Below are 20139 nucleotides of genomic sequence, written 5' to 3'. Positions count from 1 at the left end.
TGAGGACTAGCAAAGCAGTTAAGAATGGCCCAACCCTTGGGACCCTGCACCTATGTGGAATTCCCATAAGAAGATCATGGCTCCTGGCTTCGAATCATCTCAGCTCCAGCTGTTGCAACCACTTGGGAAGAGAACCAGCTGATGGAAGATCTTACTGTTTCTCTCTCTGTAAATCTCACTTTCAAATAAAATAAATAAATAAAGTTCATTCAACAGAAAACTAATAAAATATAGTCATATAGTATTACCTACCAGGTTTGCAAAGAAACCAGTTAAGAAATACAAGGATCTATCAAGTCTTAAAAACACAAATGATTTTTTCAATTTTACTGTATCCCACTATTTGATAATATCCATTATAAAATATGATTTTACACCAGGTTAACTCCTGAGAGTACAATTAGTGCCAAGAAAGGAAACTAATAAGGATATGATTCCGAACAAGAGAAGCATAAAAGGGTTGAGAGAGTCTGAAACAATCACATTTCTCAGGAATATTTACCGATAAGATTATAATCTGCAAGGAATTCAAGTATCATCACTACTAGTTTCCAAATTTTCACATTTCAAACAGAAAAAAGAGAAAAGCATTAATGTATACATTGTGACATTGTGAAAATTACCACAAAATTATCCATCTAAAAAGTTCTTCACATAAAAAGCCAACTGAATATTTGTTGCTCGATTATTACAACTTGATTCAAACATAACTAAATAAAATATACAATCATCTATGTACCAATGAGAGAGCTATTCAAAAAGATCATGTAACCAGAGTACTCATTTAAAAAAAAAAAAAAAAAAAACCAATGGGGGGCCTGGCACAGTAGCCTAGCAGCTAAAGTCTTCACCTTGCACACGCAGGGATCGCATATGGGCACCAGTTCTAATCCTGGTGACCCCACGTCCCATCCAGCTCCCTGCGAGAGTCCTGGAAAAGCAGCTGAGGACGGCCCAAAGCTTAGGGACCCTGCACCTGCGTGGGAGATCTGAAAGAGGTTCCAGGCTCCTGGCTTTGGATCAGCTCAACTTTGGCTGTGAAATCCACTTGGGGAGTGAGTCAACAGACAGATCTTCCTCTCTGTTTCTCCTCCTTTCTGTATATCCAACTTTCCAATTAAAAAAAAAAACCCAAAAACCCCTATGTATAGATTTCAAAATTTATGCACCAAAATAAGCTCAATTATAATCTCATTTTCCTCAAATGTTTTGAAAGTCTTACACAAAATAGACAGTATAATACAAGAGTTCAGCTTGTATTTTTCTTGAAATTACTCAACAATATTTTATTCATACTTCCAGGTAGACTGACTCCATAGTAATTTTTTCTTTTGATGACTAAGCCATGACTTTTTTTTTTTAAAGATTTATTTATTTATTGGAAAGTCAGATATACAGAGAGGAGGAGAGACAGAGAGGAAGATCTTCCGTCCGATGATTCACTCCCCAAGTGAGCACAATAGCCGATGCTGTGCCAATCCCGGCGCATTCACGGCAAGGACTTTAGCTGCTAGGCCACGCCGCTGGGCCCAAAGCCATGACTTTTTGCATAGGTATTAACAGTCTTGATTTTATGGGAAAAAAAGCTAACGCTGCTTTTACTGAGTAACTGAGGAAGGTAACTTTAAACGAGTAACAATTCATAGCAGTCTGGACCACATGTTGATAATCAGTGCATTTTAATTATAACCAAAATCAATATATTAAAAAACACTTAATTAGAATAAATTCTAAAATTGACTCAATAAGATTTAAAAAAACAAACAAACCCTGATAGTGTTGTGGTGTAGTGCATTAAGCTACTGTCTGAAATGCTGGACATTGTTTATTTTCCAGCTGCTTGCTAATGACCTAGGAAAAGCAGTATAAGATGTCCCAAGTGTTCGGGCCCCTGCACCCACATGGGAAACCCTAAAAAAGCTCCTGGCTTCAGCCCGGCCCAGCCCCAGCCAGATTATCCATTTGGACAGTGAATCAATAAACAGGAGATCTCTGTCTCTCCCCCTCTGTAACTCTTTCACATTGAAAATAATAATAACAGTAATAAATAAAAGTGGAAATCAGAGAGAGACACAAACAAAATGATGATGAAGAAACAATATTATGTATAAGAACTCAGTAGAAATGATGCCAGCTTCCCCATTAAGGGTAGCATCTGCTCTCAGACATAAATCAGGATAAAAAGTAGCATTTTCCACCATATATTATACTCTAGAATGTATTTTTTAATCTTCCTTGATTTGGAGCCAGTAAATAATTTTGTTTCTCTTTAATAAGAGCCTGCTGGCTTACGGAGCATGAAATTATAGAGCCTGAAAATTACATCAAGACAAAAAGAAACAACATTTCCCATGAGGTCACATAACTATGCAAATCCTCTGTCAAATCTGAGGCTAACACAGATTCTTCATGCTATAAAATACATTCATTCCCTGGGCGGGCATTTGGCACACCAGTTAAGATGCTGCTTGAGACAACACCATCTCATAGCAGACAGGCCGCCTGCTTCCAGTCTCCACTATACTGCTTGTGATCAGCACAGGTTCCAGTGCCTGTGTCCCTCGCCCCGCCGCGGGGGAGGCCTGGATAGGGCTCTGGGTCCCAGGCCTCTTCAACCTGGCCAATGCACTCATTTGGGGAGTGAACTAGAGAAATCATAAATCTTTTCGTATCTCTCTCTCTCATTCTCTCTGTCTTTTCCTCCTCCTGATTCTAATCCTCCCATACTCTCCTGCTGGAAAATATGTATATGTATAATATGCTCAGTTTTATACATTTTGTATCTTTAAAATGGCAAAAAAAAAAGGGGGGGGTTTAGAAATGAAAATTCTCAATTTTCTTAGTGCAAAAGATAATAGGCAACAATTACTACACTGGAAAACTGGTTAGAAAATCTCTCCCAGAATCAGAGTATATCAGCCTCATCTCTGTGTTCCCAGGGAATCTGGGAAAAAAGCATTCTCTTCAAGCACTTGGAGCAATATACTGTTAATTACCCAAACCACGGCTACTTTCTATTGTCTGGACTCCTGACGCATAAACCTGAATTTTTTTTTCCAGTGCTTACATTAGGCATGGGCATAAGAAATGAGGACCAATGATAAACTATAAAATATTCTTGGGTATTTCTGGAAAGCCTTTCTTGCCAAAAGAAATACAAAACAGGACTATTTTCCAGTGCATCTCCTTACAGTCTCACATACATCTGACCACTGGTATTGCAACAACTATCAGGCGAAATTCTTAAAAAATAACATTTTGGTCCCTGCCACCCACATGAGGAGCCTGCCCAAGTTCCAGATTCCCGGCTTCAGCCTGGCCTAGCCAGCAGCTGTTGTAGACATTTAAGAAGTGAACTAGTAGCTGGAGAATCTTGCCTTCTCTAAGCCTTTTTAATAAAAATCAATTTGTAAATCTTTACAAGAACAGGTAATCATCCATTCTAGACAACTTCTCAATCATTTCATCAAATTATTGAAAATATCAAATTGTAACCTTCACCAAGTTCTATAGAGGGAGCTAGACCCACAAAGAATAAAGCTGTGATAACTCAAACTTCAAGAAAAACCTATTCTATTGAAACTAGCACACATCCTCTCACTGACCTGAGCTCAGATAATTCTCTCTTTACATTCAAGATTAGTTAACTCAAAACAAAACTGTATTGTCTAAAAACTGACATTTTTAGTGAACCATACTAAAACTTGTCAAGCATAACATTCATAAGAAATACTTGAAAACACTTCTTTTGGTAGTTACACTCCCGGTAAAGAACGAAGCTGTCATAGTTTTACGAATGAGGACATTAAACTTAGCAAGACTAGATGGTTAACCCAGGTGAAACTTTTGAAACATGTCAACTTGGACTGCATTTCCCAGAATCCCTCCCCCCTTATGTTTTCGGGTTTAGTCACAAGAGAAATCTATAAGAATCAGCGGGCAACAGTGAATTAGGCAGCGAAGGACATGCCCAAGGCATGGGTGGAGTTCCAATTAGTCCTACTTATATTTCGTCTCACTCCCTGCTCAACCAGGTTCAAGCCTGTGACCAAACTGCAAGGAAAGTTTGAGGGCAGCAGCTGCATTACATCAGGAAGCCACCTGACCTCTTCACAGTCTCAACCACCTATGTGCTTCCAGAACAGTCCAACCCAGGAACCTCCATCAAGCCTCACTGACCACTCCCCTCAGATCTTCTTTTTTTTTGCAGGGGGTTTAGGGACTGAGGGGTGGGAGAGACTTCTTTTCTCCACAACTACAGGGTTTGATTCTTACGAGAAATCCATTTTATTTCCTGGAACAAATTCCTATATTATTAATATTGGAATTCAATCCTAGACAATCCACACAGTGATCGAAGAGCTGACTGCCTAAATCTTGAAAATAAAAAATACTCAAGCCCCTGCCACCCACATAGAATGGGAGATCCATCGCAGCTCCTGTCCTTGCTGTCCCAGTCATCTGGGAAGTAAAGCAGGGGACAAAAGACATTTCTCTCTCTCTAACTCTGCCTTTCAAATAAATGAATTAAAAAAAAAAAAAAAACTGTTGTACCAGGAGCTGCTTGATGTGATTATAAAAAGGAATCTTCTAGCGTATTACATAGAAATAAAACAGGAAGCAACTCACTGGATGAAGTACATCTCATCCGATTCATGATAAAACATGGATACTATTGTTACAACGCTCAGTTCAAAAGCAAAGCTCTACAACTTAAAAGATATGAAACTTGGAATTTGGGATCATAATAATGCTACTGAAAAAAACCACATCTATGAAAACTGAAAAAACATTAAATATTTAACAGTGTTGATCCTAACTGTTCCATATTTCAATTTATTTTTGTTTCCAAAGTATTTCTCCTTTGCATTAAGCAAATGTATTTTCCCCAGAACAAAATCCATTAGCTGAGGCAATGAGCTCTTACATTGCTCTTAGGGAAAAATCTTGATGTTTTCAAGAACTGCTAAGTCATGGCGTCAACGATATCGCATTAAAGGCATACAAGACATTATTGACTGCTTTTTAAAAAAGGGTTTATTTGTTTTTATTGGAAAGTCACATTTACAGAATGAAGGATAGACAGAAAGATCTTCCATCTGCTAATTCACTCCCCAAGTGGCTGCCAACAGCCAGAGCTGAGTGAACTCGAAGCCAGGAGCCAGGAACTTCTAACAGGTATGCCACACACAGGTGCAGGGTCCCAAGGCTTTGGAACATGTCCCACTGCTTTCCCAGGCCACAAGTAGAAAGCTGGATGGGAAATAGAGCAGCAGGGACAGGAACCAGTACTCATGTGGGATCCCAATGTAAGCAATAAGGCAAGGACTTGGCTACAGTGTCAGGCCCTACTGATTGCTTCTAACAGCACTTGAACATATGCTCAAGTATCTCACACAAACAGTCACGAATTTAGAAACTGATCATTATTTATTCAGTTTAGAAACTGAGGACCCAGTGCGATAGCGTAGTGGTTAAGGTCCTGACTTGCACACCGGGGATCCCCAAATGAGCGCTGGTTCTAATCCCAGCAGCTCCACTTCCCATCCAGCTCCCTGCTTGTGGCCTGGGAAGGCAGTCAAGGACGGCCCAAAGCTTTGGGACCCTGCACCCATGTGGGAGACCTGGAAGAAGCTCCTGGCTCCTGGCTTCAGATTGGCTCAGCTCCAGCTGCTGCGGCCACTTCGAGAGTGACTCATCGGATGGAAGATCTTCCTCTCTGTCTCTCCTCCTTTCTGTATAGCTGACTTTCCAATAAAAATAAATAAAACTTAAGAAAAAAAAAAGAAACTGAGCTTTATTCCCTGAGAAACTATTCATTCCCTGTACTGAAGATCACGGTCTACCTCCATCCTTTCTAATACCCTTCCTTCCCGCCTCTTGTATCATTAATGCTTCTCCTTTCCATCACAATGCTAGAGACACAAGACTAAGCAAAATAGAACAAATATTTATAAGACGAAATTTAAGCAGCAATGCTGAGAAAATAGTTCTAATTTTTGACATTTAAAGGTAATAAAGAACATTCGGTACTGGAGGGGAAAATACTTCCTACTTACAACAGAATCTATTGCTTTTAGAAGCTTGCCTTTACCTTAGCCATCTTGAAAAGTCAAATAAACAAATAAAAGTAAATATATTTTAAAGAAGTTCCCCACACGCCATATACAGCAAATAAGTAACAGAAAAAGTCCACAGACATAAAGTTATTATCAATTGCTATTTAATACTATCTGTGTGTTAGGTGGTGTGGATACTTCTGAATATATTTATATTTGCCTTTGGCATTTACTCCTAATTCTGGACAACTTTTGCTTTAAACTCAGTTGGGTACTTATGATCAGCTCTCAATATTCCTTAAGGTAATACAGAACTTACATATTCATAAAATGAATAAAAACTCATAGAAACAAAATGGTTCTATCTTCTATAACTGCAGAAACATCCAAGAGAAGAGAAACCACTATTGGCAAATAAGCCCCCATTTACGGATGAAATCACTATCATTCATATCTACAAAGCTACACAGTACCATTGCTCTAAGTATTGTCTAGTGCAGTGAATGACATTCAGGTGAAAAATACCTACTGATTAAATGATATTTCTCTCATTTATTTGTGAAACTATGACAAAGTGAAGAAGATGAGTGGAACACCAAAGGGAACAGTTTAATACTAGATTATGCATATGGTAAAGTACGAATAACAGCCTGGATTAATCATAGCACAATTCCAAATGGTTAGCGTCACCTACTTAAAATCAACCCAGAAAGTATTCAGTACAAAAACAATGAAAAACAGGAACCTGAGAGAAATCATTTCTGCTGAGAGAAAACATCTGTCATTACTCACCAAATTTTCCCTTTTTCTTGAATGCCAGTCTTTCCCAGACAGAATAATACTGTGAGGCATGGGTGACTAAGTGTATATGGACTTTGAATCACCAGAGTGCAGGAAATCAGAATATTTTAAATGAAAACATAGTTGATACTTGTCATACAAACAATTCAAGATAAATTTACTATTTTATTCTCTTTCTGTGTACAAGGAATTATGGTGCATTTTTAAAACCATGCCGAACTGCTCGTAGACTACATTTTTTAATAATATAATGATAAATTAAGTTTGCCTAGTAACAGATTGGAACTAAGAGAGATCCAGGTCTTAGTGAATCTTATACAAAACAGAATGTACATGTATAACAAATTCTAGAACAAGCAAAACTTCAAAAATAGCGAACTCATATGCTATGTGTGCGGAAATACTAAGAGAGAGCACACAGTGTCTGCAACTTCCTTTGAAACGCATCCAAAGAGAACTGTTGAATGGATGGGTAGGAGAATGAACAGAAAGCAAAATGAGAACAACAAAATCGAGGTGGTGAGGATAAGGGTGAGCATATTTGAGTATTATATGTTTAAAATTTTACAGAAAGTGTAAGAAAAAATAAAAACTGTCCAAGTTCTCTCCATGGGGAAGAACCTAAACCCTGAATAACTGAGAAAAAAGCTCTTTTGAATGAATTAACACACTAAAAAGTATTCATATAATAAAAATATGTTCTTTAAGAAGACACTATATTTGTCATCAACTTCAAAAGACTAGGTTGACTGAGTACTTAACTCACAAGCCAAAATAGCTCTGGAACCAAACCCACATGGAACAAGTAACTAAAAAAGGGTATAGCAGACAATCACTTTTCTGAAATGATATTTGGTAGGAAAGAAAACACACCAAATTTCCTCATGACGCAGGTAAGAAGCCAACACGAATATTATCATCAAATGAAGCTAGAAAACATAAATATCAATGAAACTATAGCGCAAGAAGTTATATATATGAAAAGAACTCACACCATCTTCGTACACACTAGCATTTCAGAAATAACACTTAATATGACCTCTTCGTTCAAAGAAAAGGAACAAGCTGATTTGGAAAAGCCTCTGCAAAGAGGTTTTTTTTGTGTAAAATGTTCAAAAGAACTTAGAAAAATCATTCATCTTAAGAAGAACCTAACAGTGTTGGAACACTCTACAAAAGAAGCTACTATCCATGCAGAGAAGTAAAAATAAAGATTCAATTAAATCAAGAGAAACTCGAGTTACATGTTTAAAAGAGAGCTTTTTGCTTTTCAGGTTTCTTTTAAAGATTTTTTTTTTTATTTTATTTTTATTGGAAAATCAGATATATAGAGAGGTGCAGAAACAGAGAAGATCTTCCACCCAATGAGTCATCCCCCAAATGCCCACAACAGCTGGAATGCGCCAATCTGAAGCCAGGAGCCAGGAACCTCTTCCGGGTCTCCCATGTAGGTGCAGGGTCCCAAGGCTTTGGGCCATCCTCCACTGCTTTCCCAGGCCACAAGCAGGGAGCTGGATGGGAAGTGGACAACCCATATGACATTAACCAGCACCCAGATGGGATCCCAGCGGGTACAAGGAAGGACTTTAGCCGCTAGGCTACTACACTGGACCCAAAAGAGTGTTTTTGATATCAGTTATATATTAGTGAAAAGTCCAAACAGGTTTATAAAACCTAAAAATCTTCTTCATAAACAGGCTAGAACTTAAAGTTGTACTCCAGATTCTTAATGACAAAACATACCAAATGACACATGCTGCTTACACAGAATTAACATTATCAGCACTTTTCATAATATGCAATGGGGGGAAAAGGCAGAATAGTCAGAAAAAAATAACCACTACTATTTTTTTTCAAATTTTCCTCTTCAGATAATCTGAAGAAACTCAAAAGATGACAAATTTAAAAATTCTCCAACTATTTTAAAAGAGGCCAAAAGAAAGAAAGAAAGGAAGAAAAGAAGGAAGAAAGAAAGAAAAAAATGCACGGCTTGGTGCAAGGACTCTGTGGCTAAAGCCTTGCCTTGCATGTGCCAGGATCCCATATGGGTGTCAGTGCCTGTCCTGGCTGCTCTACTTCCCATCCAGCTCCCTGCTTGTGGCTTGGGAAAGCAGTCAAGGATGTCCCAAAGCTTTGGGATCCTGTACCCACGTGGGACACCCAAAAGAAGCTCTTGGCTCCTAGCGTCATATGGGCTAAGCTCAGGCAATTCACTCTCATTCATTTTGGGAGTGAATCAGCAGACAAAAGATCTGGCTGTCTCTCCTTCTCTGCGTAAACCTGGCTTTCCAATAAAAATAAATAAATCTTAAAAAAAAATTCTCAGTTTTTCCTTTTAAACTAAAATCCTCAGCCTCTCATCAGGTGCCAATCTCTTAAATACTACAATGGAAGGAAAAATAGCAATGAAAATATCTAAGAAATACATATACATTTATTTTTTTTCAGTGACAGAAACCCAAAAGAAATGCATCAAAAATTTCAAAGGCAGCCAAATGTTATTCATATTTCAGACTTAACACCTAAACTTATATACTAAACAGTTGTCATCAGTTGTCATGAATTTACTTTTTCATAAGGCAACAAAACAAAAAGTTGTTTCTCCATCCAGCATGGGACTAGAGGAAGCGATTTAGATGGTTCTAAAACCCAACAAAGACAAACTGGTATTTTTATCTGGACAAAGAAAACTAAATGACTTACTGTTGCAAATGTCTTCAACAGGATGATAAAAAAGACCAGTACATATTTTAATACGTATTAGAAACAATTATTTCCTATACTAAGCTTGTGAAGCACAAACCGTCCCAATCTTGTCAGGCTGAAGGCCAACATGTCAATCATGCCTTTATATTTTACACGCTTTTAAAAATCAGATTCTTCACAGACATCAAACTGCATGAGCACGACCGCCTGAGGTTAGTGACTTACAGTTCCTTGTGCTTGTCTTCGGCCAGAATTTGGTCATTTGGCTTCAGAGAATACCTATCACACAGAAACAAAAACACTCTGGTCAGATGAAGTATATTTGCTTCAAGGACATCTGATTATCCACAACACTCAGCTGATCCTCACTAAATAAGCACTATCACACTGTTACGGACTTCTGATTTGGCTAATAAAACACCAAAAATGTCAAAGCAGATGGCTCTCTGCTGTTGCATTAATCATTTGCACTGGCAGTATCCAGTATGTTGGCAATGCTTTGAAAACACAAGATATCTTCACTATGTTGTACTGCACTTCTGTATGTCAGAAGATGAGTGATCACAGGAACAATTATCAGTGGGGCTGCTGAGCTGAAGTCAGGGTGTTAGCATCAACAAACATAACATGGGGGACCAGCACTGTGACATTGTGCATCAAGATCCCCTATGGGCACCAGGTTGAGTCCGAGCTACTCCAACTTCCATTACAGCTTCTACTATTATGCCTAGGAATCAGCAGAACACAGCCGAAGTCACTGGGCCCCCACTCTCCTATGACAGACCTCAAAGAAGCTCCTGGTTCCTGGTTTTAGACCAGCTCAGTTCTAGCTATTGCAGTCATTTGGGAAGTGAACCAGCAGAGGGAAAATCCTTCTCTGCCTCTCCCTCTCTTTCTATAGCTCTTTCAAATAAATAAATCTTGAAAATTAAAAGAAAAAAAAGAGGACCTGGCACTGTAGCCTAGAGGCTATGATCCTCGCCTTGCATAATCCCATTTAGGCAACAGTTCTAATCCCGGCAGCCCTGCTTCCCATCCAGCTCCCTGCTTGTGGCCTGGGAAAGCAGTTGAGGATGGCCCAAAGCATCGGAGCCATGCACCCACGTGGGAGACCTGGAGAAAGCTCATGGATCCTCAGTTCAGACTGGCACAGAACCAACTGTTGCGGCCACCTGAGGAATAAATCAACAAACAGAAGACCTTCTTCTGTCTCTCTTCTATTCTGACTTTCCAATAAAAATAAAATAAATCTTTTTAAAAAATCAATAAATCTTCAAGTATACATTTCCAATAGTCTCTTTTTGTTGAATAATTATTTAATTTTTATGTGATTTTACTGTTAATTAAAACTTACTAGAACATATTTTAAAATTCCATTTATATGTGTTTGTTAGAGATGTACAGAGTGATCAGAATGCATGCAAATCTTTAGGTTTTATAATTTATAATTATGTTATATAATTTATAATTTTCAAAGCATAAAATATCACTGGCTTCACAACATATGTACAACATTACATGCAAAATATATATCATGCATAAAAATGCACTACATAAAATCTGGGGACCAGTTCAAAAGGTAGAAACAGTAGCATGGGAGGGTGGTAATTTATTTCTTAATCTTTTCTGTTGATTTAGCCTTGGAAACTCACACTCCTCTCTCTCAAACACACACACACACGAACAAAAGATAGGAAAACAAGTGAGAGCTTAGTAAAGGGTCCTCTACATCAGATCTCTAACTCCCACTAAAACAGATCAAAAGTTATAGGACCTGCCTTCTCAACCTGATTTTGCCATTAATTCATTTTCCAAATTAAGCAGGCAGGTCACTGAATTTCTCTATTCAGATAAAACCATGTTACAGGATTGTTATTCAGATCATATAACACATACAAAAAGTGGCCAGTATCTTATTTAACACGTAATAAATATTTATACATGCCCTCTTATTACAATGTTTCTACCTCTGTAAAAACAAATAAAGCCATTAGTTCAAGAATGGCAAGTTCATGCTTTTATAAAAAACTGAAAGAAACATTTTTTTACCCTCAAGCCTACTTTCCATGAAAATCTGCCATAAAACTTAGGACCTCAAGGGCCAATGCCATGGCGAAGTAGGCTAAACAATGCTAATATCCCATATTCGCTTTTGTTCAAGTCCTGGATGCTCCACTTCTGATCCAGCTCCCTGCTTGTTCCCTCGGAAAGCAGTGGAGAATGGTTTAAGTCCTTGGGTGATCTGGAAGAAGCTCAAGGTTCCAGGCTGTGGATCAGCTCAGCAGGGCTCCAAATGAGCTCAGCTCCAGTAACTACAGCCTTCTTTCTGTAACTCTTTCAAATACAAATAAAATAATCTTTTAAAAAAAGGAAATAGGCCCTTGAAAAATCTGCGTGGAGACACAGATGGTCAGAAACAGCCTATCTGCAAACAAGATGTTGCACCCAATCACATAAATAATGCCAACCAAAGGCCTGGAAAACAGCAGAAAAATAACAAAATATTCTCTAATTACCTGGAATCAAAATTGCCCTCTAAAAGCTAAGATTTATAGAGATGTACCATGCACTCCAAAGAATACTGAAAGTTATCATGCATAGGCAGAAGCAATGAGGTAGAATAGGCAGAAGAATTTAGGCAGATAGTTCAAGTTACCTCTTCCAGCTACAAAGTAAAAACTGAGCTGTGGTCATTTGGTGTAGAGGTTAGCAAGGAGTATCCTTTGGTGTAGAAGTAAATCTGGAAGTGAAGTAGCTGGGAGAAGTTAAGCTGGGAGTTTCATTTGGTGTAGAGGTTAAGCTGGGAGTGAAGTGGCCCATGTCACTTATTACAGGTGCCTAGGTTCAAGTACAGGTTCCATTCCTAATTCCAGCTTCCAGCTAATGTCCATACCAACAAAGGCCACTGTACTTGCGGGTAAGTGACAAGGCTGAGACCGTACAGTTTGGAGGAGCGAAGCAAGAGAACCTTTCTGGGTCAGACCAATACACCGACCCTCAGGAAAACCTGAGCTGTGGAGTATGTCAGGCTACAATACATGCAGCTCACACAAAGGCCAAGACAAAAGGGGCAAACTATGCCACGTAAGGGCCTAGCATCTCCTAGCACACATGAGATATATGTCTGGAAGTGGGCGTGGTCAGGGAACTTTGGAAATTCCCCTGGTGGGCCATAACTCCTGCTGCTGAGTTTGCGATTCAGGCCTGGGTGTTGGTCAGAACGGACAAGGCAGCTCCACTTGTCAGCAAGCATATAATCGGTTCCAGGGGCAGGACTAGGCCAAACTTTAGCACACTGGCATGTGCAGGAGCCAAGATGGAGTGTGGGCCATGCTGAGCTAGGTTACCACACCTACTGGTTTGCATATCTAGACTGGCAGCATCCCAGACATGGCCAGGTTGCATTACCGGCCAGCATATGTATGGTTCAGGCCTGTGGATAGGCCAGGCTGGGCCACTTCAAAACACCAACTGACACATGTGAGAACCAGGCCGGGGTGCTGGACAGGCCAGGTTGAGATGCAACATCAGTCAGCTCATACCAGGGTCAGCACTGGGGGCTTGCTGGCCTGGGCTGAGCTGGACTGGGCTAGGCTCAAGCACCCACCAGCATAAGCTGGAACTGAAGGCACAGCAGGCCAGGGCAGGCTACATCTGGTGTACATGAGGGTCAAGTCTGTGGTGGGTAGGGTTGGGTTGGGTTGGGCCATAACATCCACTGGTTTGTATAAGACATGGAGCTGGAGACCGAACTGACTGGGAGACTACAACCACCAGTGTGTGTACAGGTCGATATGGGTTACAGATTGAGCTGAACCCTGTAATGGCTGGTACACACAGGAGTCGAGTCTGGGGTTACCTCAGACAAGATTTCTATGAGGACCTTCCAACTGAACCGCTGGACTCGGAACTCCAACCAAAGGGAGCATCACATGATCTGTGGTCTGACCTTGGAATGTTTGTGTCAGAACTGTGTTTCCTAGTTGCTGAAGACAGTGCAGTGGGCAGAATGCCCAGATGTACATGCGGGATATGGCAGTTCATTAGGCCCAGACTGCAAAGGACAGCTAGTGCCACAGTAGAGGCTAAATGGCAGAACAAATTGGACAACTCTCCCAGAGAAACCCTAGGGTGGACTTGTCAGTCAAAGAACCTTGGAAAGATTTTCTCAACCTTGGAGCAATGAAATCAACAGCATTTCACAACTAACAAAACCACTTGAGCAAAACCCTCAAAGCATGCTCCACATCGGGCACCCTAGGATGACATTGGGTGGCCGTTCCCCATCACTGGGTAGCACTGCAGTTAGGAAGTTGGGTGTGGCTTCTCCCCTTCTCTCCCTCCTTCCTCCAGATACAAGAAGAAGAAAAAAAAGAAAATTGGAAACAATGGTCTCATCTACTGCTCCTATGTATCAACCATTCCCACCCTCATCAGTGGTCCACATGGGGGCATGCATCCTTCTCATCAAGGTAAACATTATCAAAAATAAAATTTAAAAAAACAAACAAAAAAGTGTCATTTACCAAAATGTTTCAGACCAAAGCTGGAATGAAGTTTAAGATGCTTATAAACAAACACATTAGGAGTAAATCACAGGGTTAGTATGAAAACAATGGCAACAAGTTACAAGCTTTAAGAAAGCAGTGCCTTAAATTATCACTAGCAAAGTAAATGAGGATTAAAACTCAATTACACAAAAGCTAAAGAATTAAACTAGCTTCAAATCTAAATTTATAAAATATAACGTATCCTTTTTTAAAAGATTTATTTTTATTGGAAAGGCAGATTTACAGAGAGAATGACATACAGAGAAACAAAGATCTTCCATCTGCTGGCCACAACTGCTGTAGCCAAGCCAATCTGAAACCAGAAGTTAGAAACTTCCTCTGGGTCTCTCACACTTGTGCAGGGTCCCAAGGCCATCCTCTGCTGCTTTCCCAGGCCACATCGGGGAGCTGGCTGGGAAGTGGAGCAGCCGGGAGAGGAACCAGTGCCCATGTGGGATACTGCCACTCACAGGCCAAGAATTAGCCAACTGACCTATCACTCTACATGGTTTTATTTTTATAAATCTTTGTAATCATTCAAAATGATCAGTTAATTAATGAACTAGAAGAAATTCAAAATTTTTAGTATTTGAAAGATGTTCCTGATTAGCTCTTCAGTAACAAAAGCGGCTTATTTTATATCAGGCCTACCATGAATCCATAACATATTTTTTTTAAAGATTTATTTTATTTTTTTTATTGGAAAGGCAGATATACAGAGAGGAGAGACAGAGAGAAAGATCTTCCGTCCAATGATTCACCACAACGGCCAATGCTATGCTGGTCCGAAGCCAGGAGCCAGGAACTTCTTCCGAGTCTCCCACGCGGGTGCAGGGTCCCAAAGCTTTGGGCCGTCCTCGACTGCCTTCCCAGGCCACAGGCAGGGAGCTGGATGGGAAGCAGGGCTGCCGGGATTAGAACCGGCGCCCATATGGGATCCCGGGCGTGCAAGGCGAGGACCTTAACCACTGTACCATCACGCCGGGCCCCATTTCACTGCTGTTCCCACCACTCCATTGCAACTTACCTAGCTAAATAATCACTGGCATCCTCTGGTCCAATACGAGCTTGGAGGCCTTATTTTATTCAACACCTTTGTTGTATCTGGCATAAATAACCACTCAATACATACTGTGTCTATATCCTTATCCCATTTCAGAGTGCTTGTTTCAAGTCTTAGCTATTCTGTGCTTCCAGTCCAGCTTTCTGTTGATGGGCCTGGGGTTTAGCAAAGACTGCCCAGGTGCTGGAGTTCCTGCCATACATGTGGGAGGCCTTCATTGTATTCCTAGCTTCATCCTGGCATAGATTCACGAACCGCATGCATCTAGGGAATGAAGCAGTGGATGAATGATCTCTTTCCCTTCCTTTCTCTAGCATTCTGCCTTTCAAGTAAATAAACCCTTTTTAAAAAGGGCGGGGGGGGGGGTAGCACAGTAGCTTAATGGCACAAGTCTTCGCCTTGCATGCACTAGAATACTATATGGGCACTGGTTCTAATTATATAAGCCCCACTTCCCATCCAGCAACCTGCTTGTGGCCTGGGGAAGCCAGAAGTCTAGGTCTTGGGACCCTGCACCTGCTTGGGAGACCCAGAAGAAGCTCATGGCTCCTGGCTCCTGGCTCCAGATCGGCTCAGCTCTGGCTGTTGCAGTCAAGGGAGGGAAACAGTGGACAGAAGATCTTTCTCTCTGTCTCTCCTCCTCTCTGTATATCTGACTTTCCAATAAAAATAAGTAAATCTTTAAAAAAAAGTTCAATAATACCTACTTTATTTATAAAATACCTGAAGCATAGGTTTACAATCCCTCCCCAAAAGCAAACCTAAATGCCATGATTCCAAATATTGACACCTTAAAAGATTAAAATCCCTAAATTTTAAAATCATTTAAGTTCAAACTCCAATAACTCTAGAAAAAGAAATTTTAAATCTTTCAGACATTTGTATGTATTTTCTAAAGCAGACTTCTGAAACATCTGAAAACAAAAAGAAATATGTCGCAATCCCTTTTACACAATAAATTAAACAATAATATATATTTTTTTGCAACACAAAACACTGAAGTGTACTAATAGTTATGAGCAGACACACATTAATAAATATATCAAAAAGCAAAATGGATATAGATATTGGATACAGCGGTTAAGAAACCACAGGGAGAGGCCAGCATTATTGCACAGCAAGTAAAGCCAACATCTTTGATGCCTGCATGCCACATGGGCATGAGCTTTTGTCCCAGTCACTTCACTTCCCTGCTAATGGCATGACAAGAGTAACAAAGTTGGTCCAAGTGCTTGCTCTGCCACTCACATGAAAGGTCTGGATGAAGTTCTTGGCTATCAACTTCAGCCTGTTCCAGCCATCTGGGCAGTGAACCACAGGATGGAAAATCTACTTCTCTTTCTCTCTCTCCCTTTCTACCGCTAACTTTGAAATGCAGTAAGTAAACAAAAAATTTTTTTTTTAAAAAAAAAAAAAGAAGAAGAGGAAAAAGGAAAAATGTGCGGCCTGGGCAGGAACAGCTGATGGTCTAAATACTTGGGTCCCTGCCACCTGCTTGAGAAACACATGTTAAGTATTGGGTTCATGTCTTTTGCCCAGTCCAGCTCTGCTACTGAGTATGGAACCAATATATAGGAGCTCTCAGTCTTCCTTTATCTCTGACTTTAAAATAAATGAAGTAATTCTTAAAAAGCAAATGTTTTTAACACATATAATTAGGAATGGTAACTGTGTGCACCCAACTTTGTAACTGCAGTCATCTGAAATACAGTGACACAGAACTTCCCACAAGACAGACTAAAAAGCACAATGAGTTACCACAATATATGCAGTCACCCAAAGGGCTGAGATCTTGAGAAACATTATTATTCACACATGCAGGTGCACAAAAAAAAGACAACCTTTCCTTTACTGAAGAATTTTCACAATTTTTACACATATGTACAATGCTTACCCACAAAAGTAACTTTGACAATACACTTGCGCAGTCAAATCTGCAAAAACCGCATATAATGAACTTAAGCTCTCTCAAGGTCTTAATATAATATATACTGAAAATGAGGCCAAAAGGCAATGGATAGCACAGTGAACTAAAAAAACATAATGTTGACAGTTTAAATAAGGCAAATCCTTCTAAGCAGTCATGCTATACTGTTATACTGCTATACTGCCAGGCCCCCTTAGCCACACTCCCTGCCTCCCACTTGTTGCCCCCATGGACCACTACATTACAGGACTTGCTGAAAATGTTTCATCAGGGGGCCAGCATTGTGGCATGATTTTAAAGCCTTGGCCCAGGACACGTGCTAACTATATGGGTGCCCCTTAGTGTCGAGGCTGCGCCACTTAACATTCCAACCCCCTATTGATGGCATGAGAAAAGACATGGAAAATGGCAATAGTGTTTGGGCCCCTGCTACCAATGTAGGAGATTCAGCTGAAATTCCTGTCTCATAGCTTCAGCTTGGCTCAGCCCAGGTCACCACAGCCCCAGTGAACAGAATCTCTCTCTGCCTCTTTCAAATAAACAAATCTTTTTAAAGGGTCAAGATTTAATAATATTGAAGGGCAGGGCATGAGAGGAGGATTATAAGGAATACAACTATAAGGAATAAGCACTGTGAGAAAATGTGATTCCAGGAGTATGGGGGGAGGGCCAGTGCTACAGCCTAATGGGTAAGACTGCTGCTGCCTGTGGAGTCAGCATCCCCCATGGGCATCAGTTCAAGTCCCAGCTGGTGCAATTCTGACTCAGCTCCCTGCTATTAGCCTGGGAAAGCAGCAAGAGATGACCTAAATACTTAGGCCTCTGCACCCCTGCGTGAGACCAGGAAGAAGTTCCAGACTCCAGGATTTGGTCCTGGCCCAATCTCAGCCATTGCAGCCATTTAGAAAATTAACAACTAAATGGAAAATTCTCTCTCCTTCCCTCTCTCTATAACTCTTTTATATAAATAAGTCTTTTTATTAAAGACATCAATAAATTGGCAAATATATATGTTTACATATATAGATACATTTATGATTCAACTAGACAGAAAAGCCTAGCAATGTGGTGCAGTAGATTAAGTTGCCACTTGCAGTGAAGGCATCCGACTGGGGTGCCAATTCAAATCCTGGCTGCTCCATTTCTGATCCAACGAACTGTTTGAAGCCCCTGCTTTCTACCTGGCCCAGTCTTAGCCACTGTGGCCATTTGAAGAATGAACAAGGGGATGGAGAATCTCTGTCTCTCTGCCTCTGCCTCTGCCTCTGCCTCTCCCTCTCTGTAATTCTGCTTTTCAAAATAAATATATAAAACTTTAAATTTAAAAAAGACACTGAAGTCTCATAACCAAAAATATACTGGATCAGGCAAATTATAAGACAAGACAACAGCTGCCAAATGAAGCCTGAATAACAGTGAACTACAGAAAGCCACGGCCTGATGTGGTCAGAAATGATGGAAGGTCAGCACTGAGGGTGGTGAAAAAAATCCGCCATAGCAGTCAGGGCAGAGTTAGATTGAAAGAACATGCTGTCAGGGAACAGACAGCAATCCTAATGACCAGAGCTTGCCTGCCTGTCATCTAAGGGATATACCTCTAACGGTGGCCTCCCTAGTTTGAATTCTTATGTTCTAACAGGTTCTCCCAATTATGTAATTTGCCTTCAGGGTAGAGGACTTTAGTCGCTAGGTTACCATGCTGGGCCCAGCTCTCTGCTTATGGCCTGGGATAGCAGCAGAAATTGGCCTAGGTCTTTGGGCCCCTGAACCCACTCTGGGAACTGGGAAGAAGCTCCTAGCTCCCAACTTGATATTAGCTCAGTTCCGGCTGTTGCGCTCTTTGGGGAGTAAACTCTGTCTCTCCTTCTTTCTGTAAAATTTGTCTTTCAAATAAAAATAAAATACACGCGGGCTATGTAATTATCAAAAACAGAAGTGTGTTAATTCCTAATTTTTTCTTCATTAATCATATTGAGCTTTTTGTTTGAATTGTTTCATCAAGTATGAAACCTAAGTATATTATATTTACTGATCTACTTTGGAGTAAGTTTATTTGTGGAAGGCAAATGCAATTTACTTAAGTAGATACAATTTGAATTAAATTTACCATTCCTGAGGCATTTTGATGTTTTTCAAATGATGAAAAAATAATAAATAATAAACCCATGAGACTACCAGTACTCCAATAGGACCTATATAAGTGCCAGAATTACTCAACAGGGTAACAGCAATTTGCTTTACATATCATATAAACTTTAAAAGAGTGCATTTAAATGTTACTATGAAGCAGGTACAATTTTTATTTTTATTTTTCTAATGCAATAGTGGGGTTGAAGGAATCAAGTTTTGTTCCTGCTCAAATATCAAAAAACAATAAACGGACAGGGAATAGAAACTACCAGAGCGATCATTTAGCCTAATAATTAAGCTACCTGCATCCCATGCCAAAGTACCAGGGGCTCAATTCCAAGCTCCAGCTGCTGATTCAGCTTCTTACCAATACAAACCATGGAAGACTGTAAAATTACCTCGAGTAACTGGACTCTTCCCATTGCTAGCTGAAAACTCACCCTGGCCATTCCAGGTATCTTAGCAAAGCATCAGCAGATGAAACGGTAATTATGGGATGATTATAGTAAATACTGGAGAAGTAGTCCCTAAAAGCTGGCAAATGTTCATGATCACTAACTCTGTACAGAATTGTTACGCCAAACTGCTTTTTTTTGTTTCCTTCTAAGGCACGGCTCTTCTTAGAGAATATGTTCACACTCATTGCTATATAGCACTGCTCTACTTGAAACTCTTCCATGATGGGCCCGGCGGCGTGGCCTAGCAGCTAAAGTCCTCACCTTGAATGTGCCAGGATCCCATATGGCAGCTCTAATCCTGGCAGCTCCACTTCCCATCCAGCTCCCTGCTTGTGGCCTGGAAAGGCAGTCAAGGACGGCCCAAAACCTTGGTACCCTGCCCCCGTGTGGGAGATCTTGAAGAGGCTCCTGGCTCCTGGCTTCGGATCGGCATAGCATCGGCCAT

The 20139-nt window shown here is 40.3% G+C and overlaps 1 protein-coding gene across 5 annotated transcripts in view; it reads right to left on the bottom strand.

Annotated features, from left to right (window-relative positions):
- ADK (adenosine kinase) overlaps nt 1–20139 on the bottom strand; it is a 440503-nt gene that overhangs the window by 370646 nt on the left and 49718 nt on the right. For 4 of the 5 annotated variants that reach the window (XM_040975998.1, XM_040975994.1, XM_040975995.1 and 1 more), the window contains exon 3: nt 9792–9845. The exons of the other annotated variant lie outside the window; for it this stretch is intronic. In XM_040975998.1, the coding sequence (XP_040831932.1) occupies nt 9792–9845 (54 nt within the window). The remainder of the gene's footprint in view (nt 1–9791; nt 9846–20139) is intronic. 5 annotated transcript variants of the gene reach the window in all.

This window comes from Ochotona curzoniae, unplaced genomic scaffold, assembly GCF_017591425.1.
Source record: "Ochotona curzoniae isolate NIBS_2020 unplaced genomic scaffold, NIBS_Ocur_1.0 contig_2692, whole genome shotgun sequence".
Taxonomy (NCBI): domain Eukaryota; kingdom Metazoa; phylum Chordata; class Mammalia; order Lagomorpha; family Ochotonidae; genus Ochotona; species Ochotona curzoniae.
This window is presented reverse-complemented; position numbering and strand designations above follow the sequence as displayed.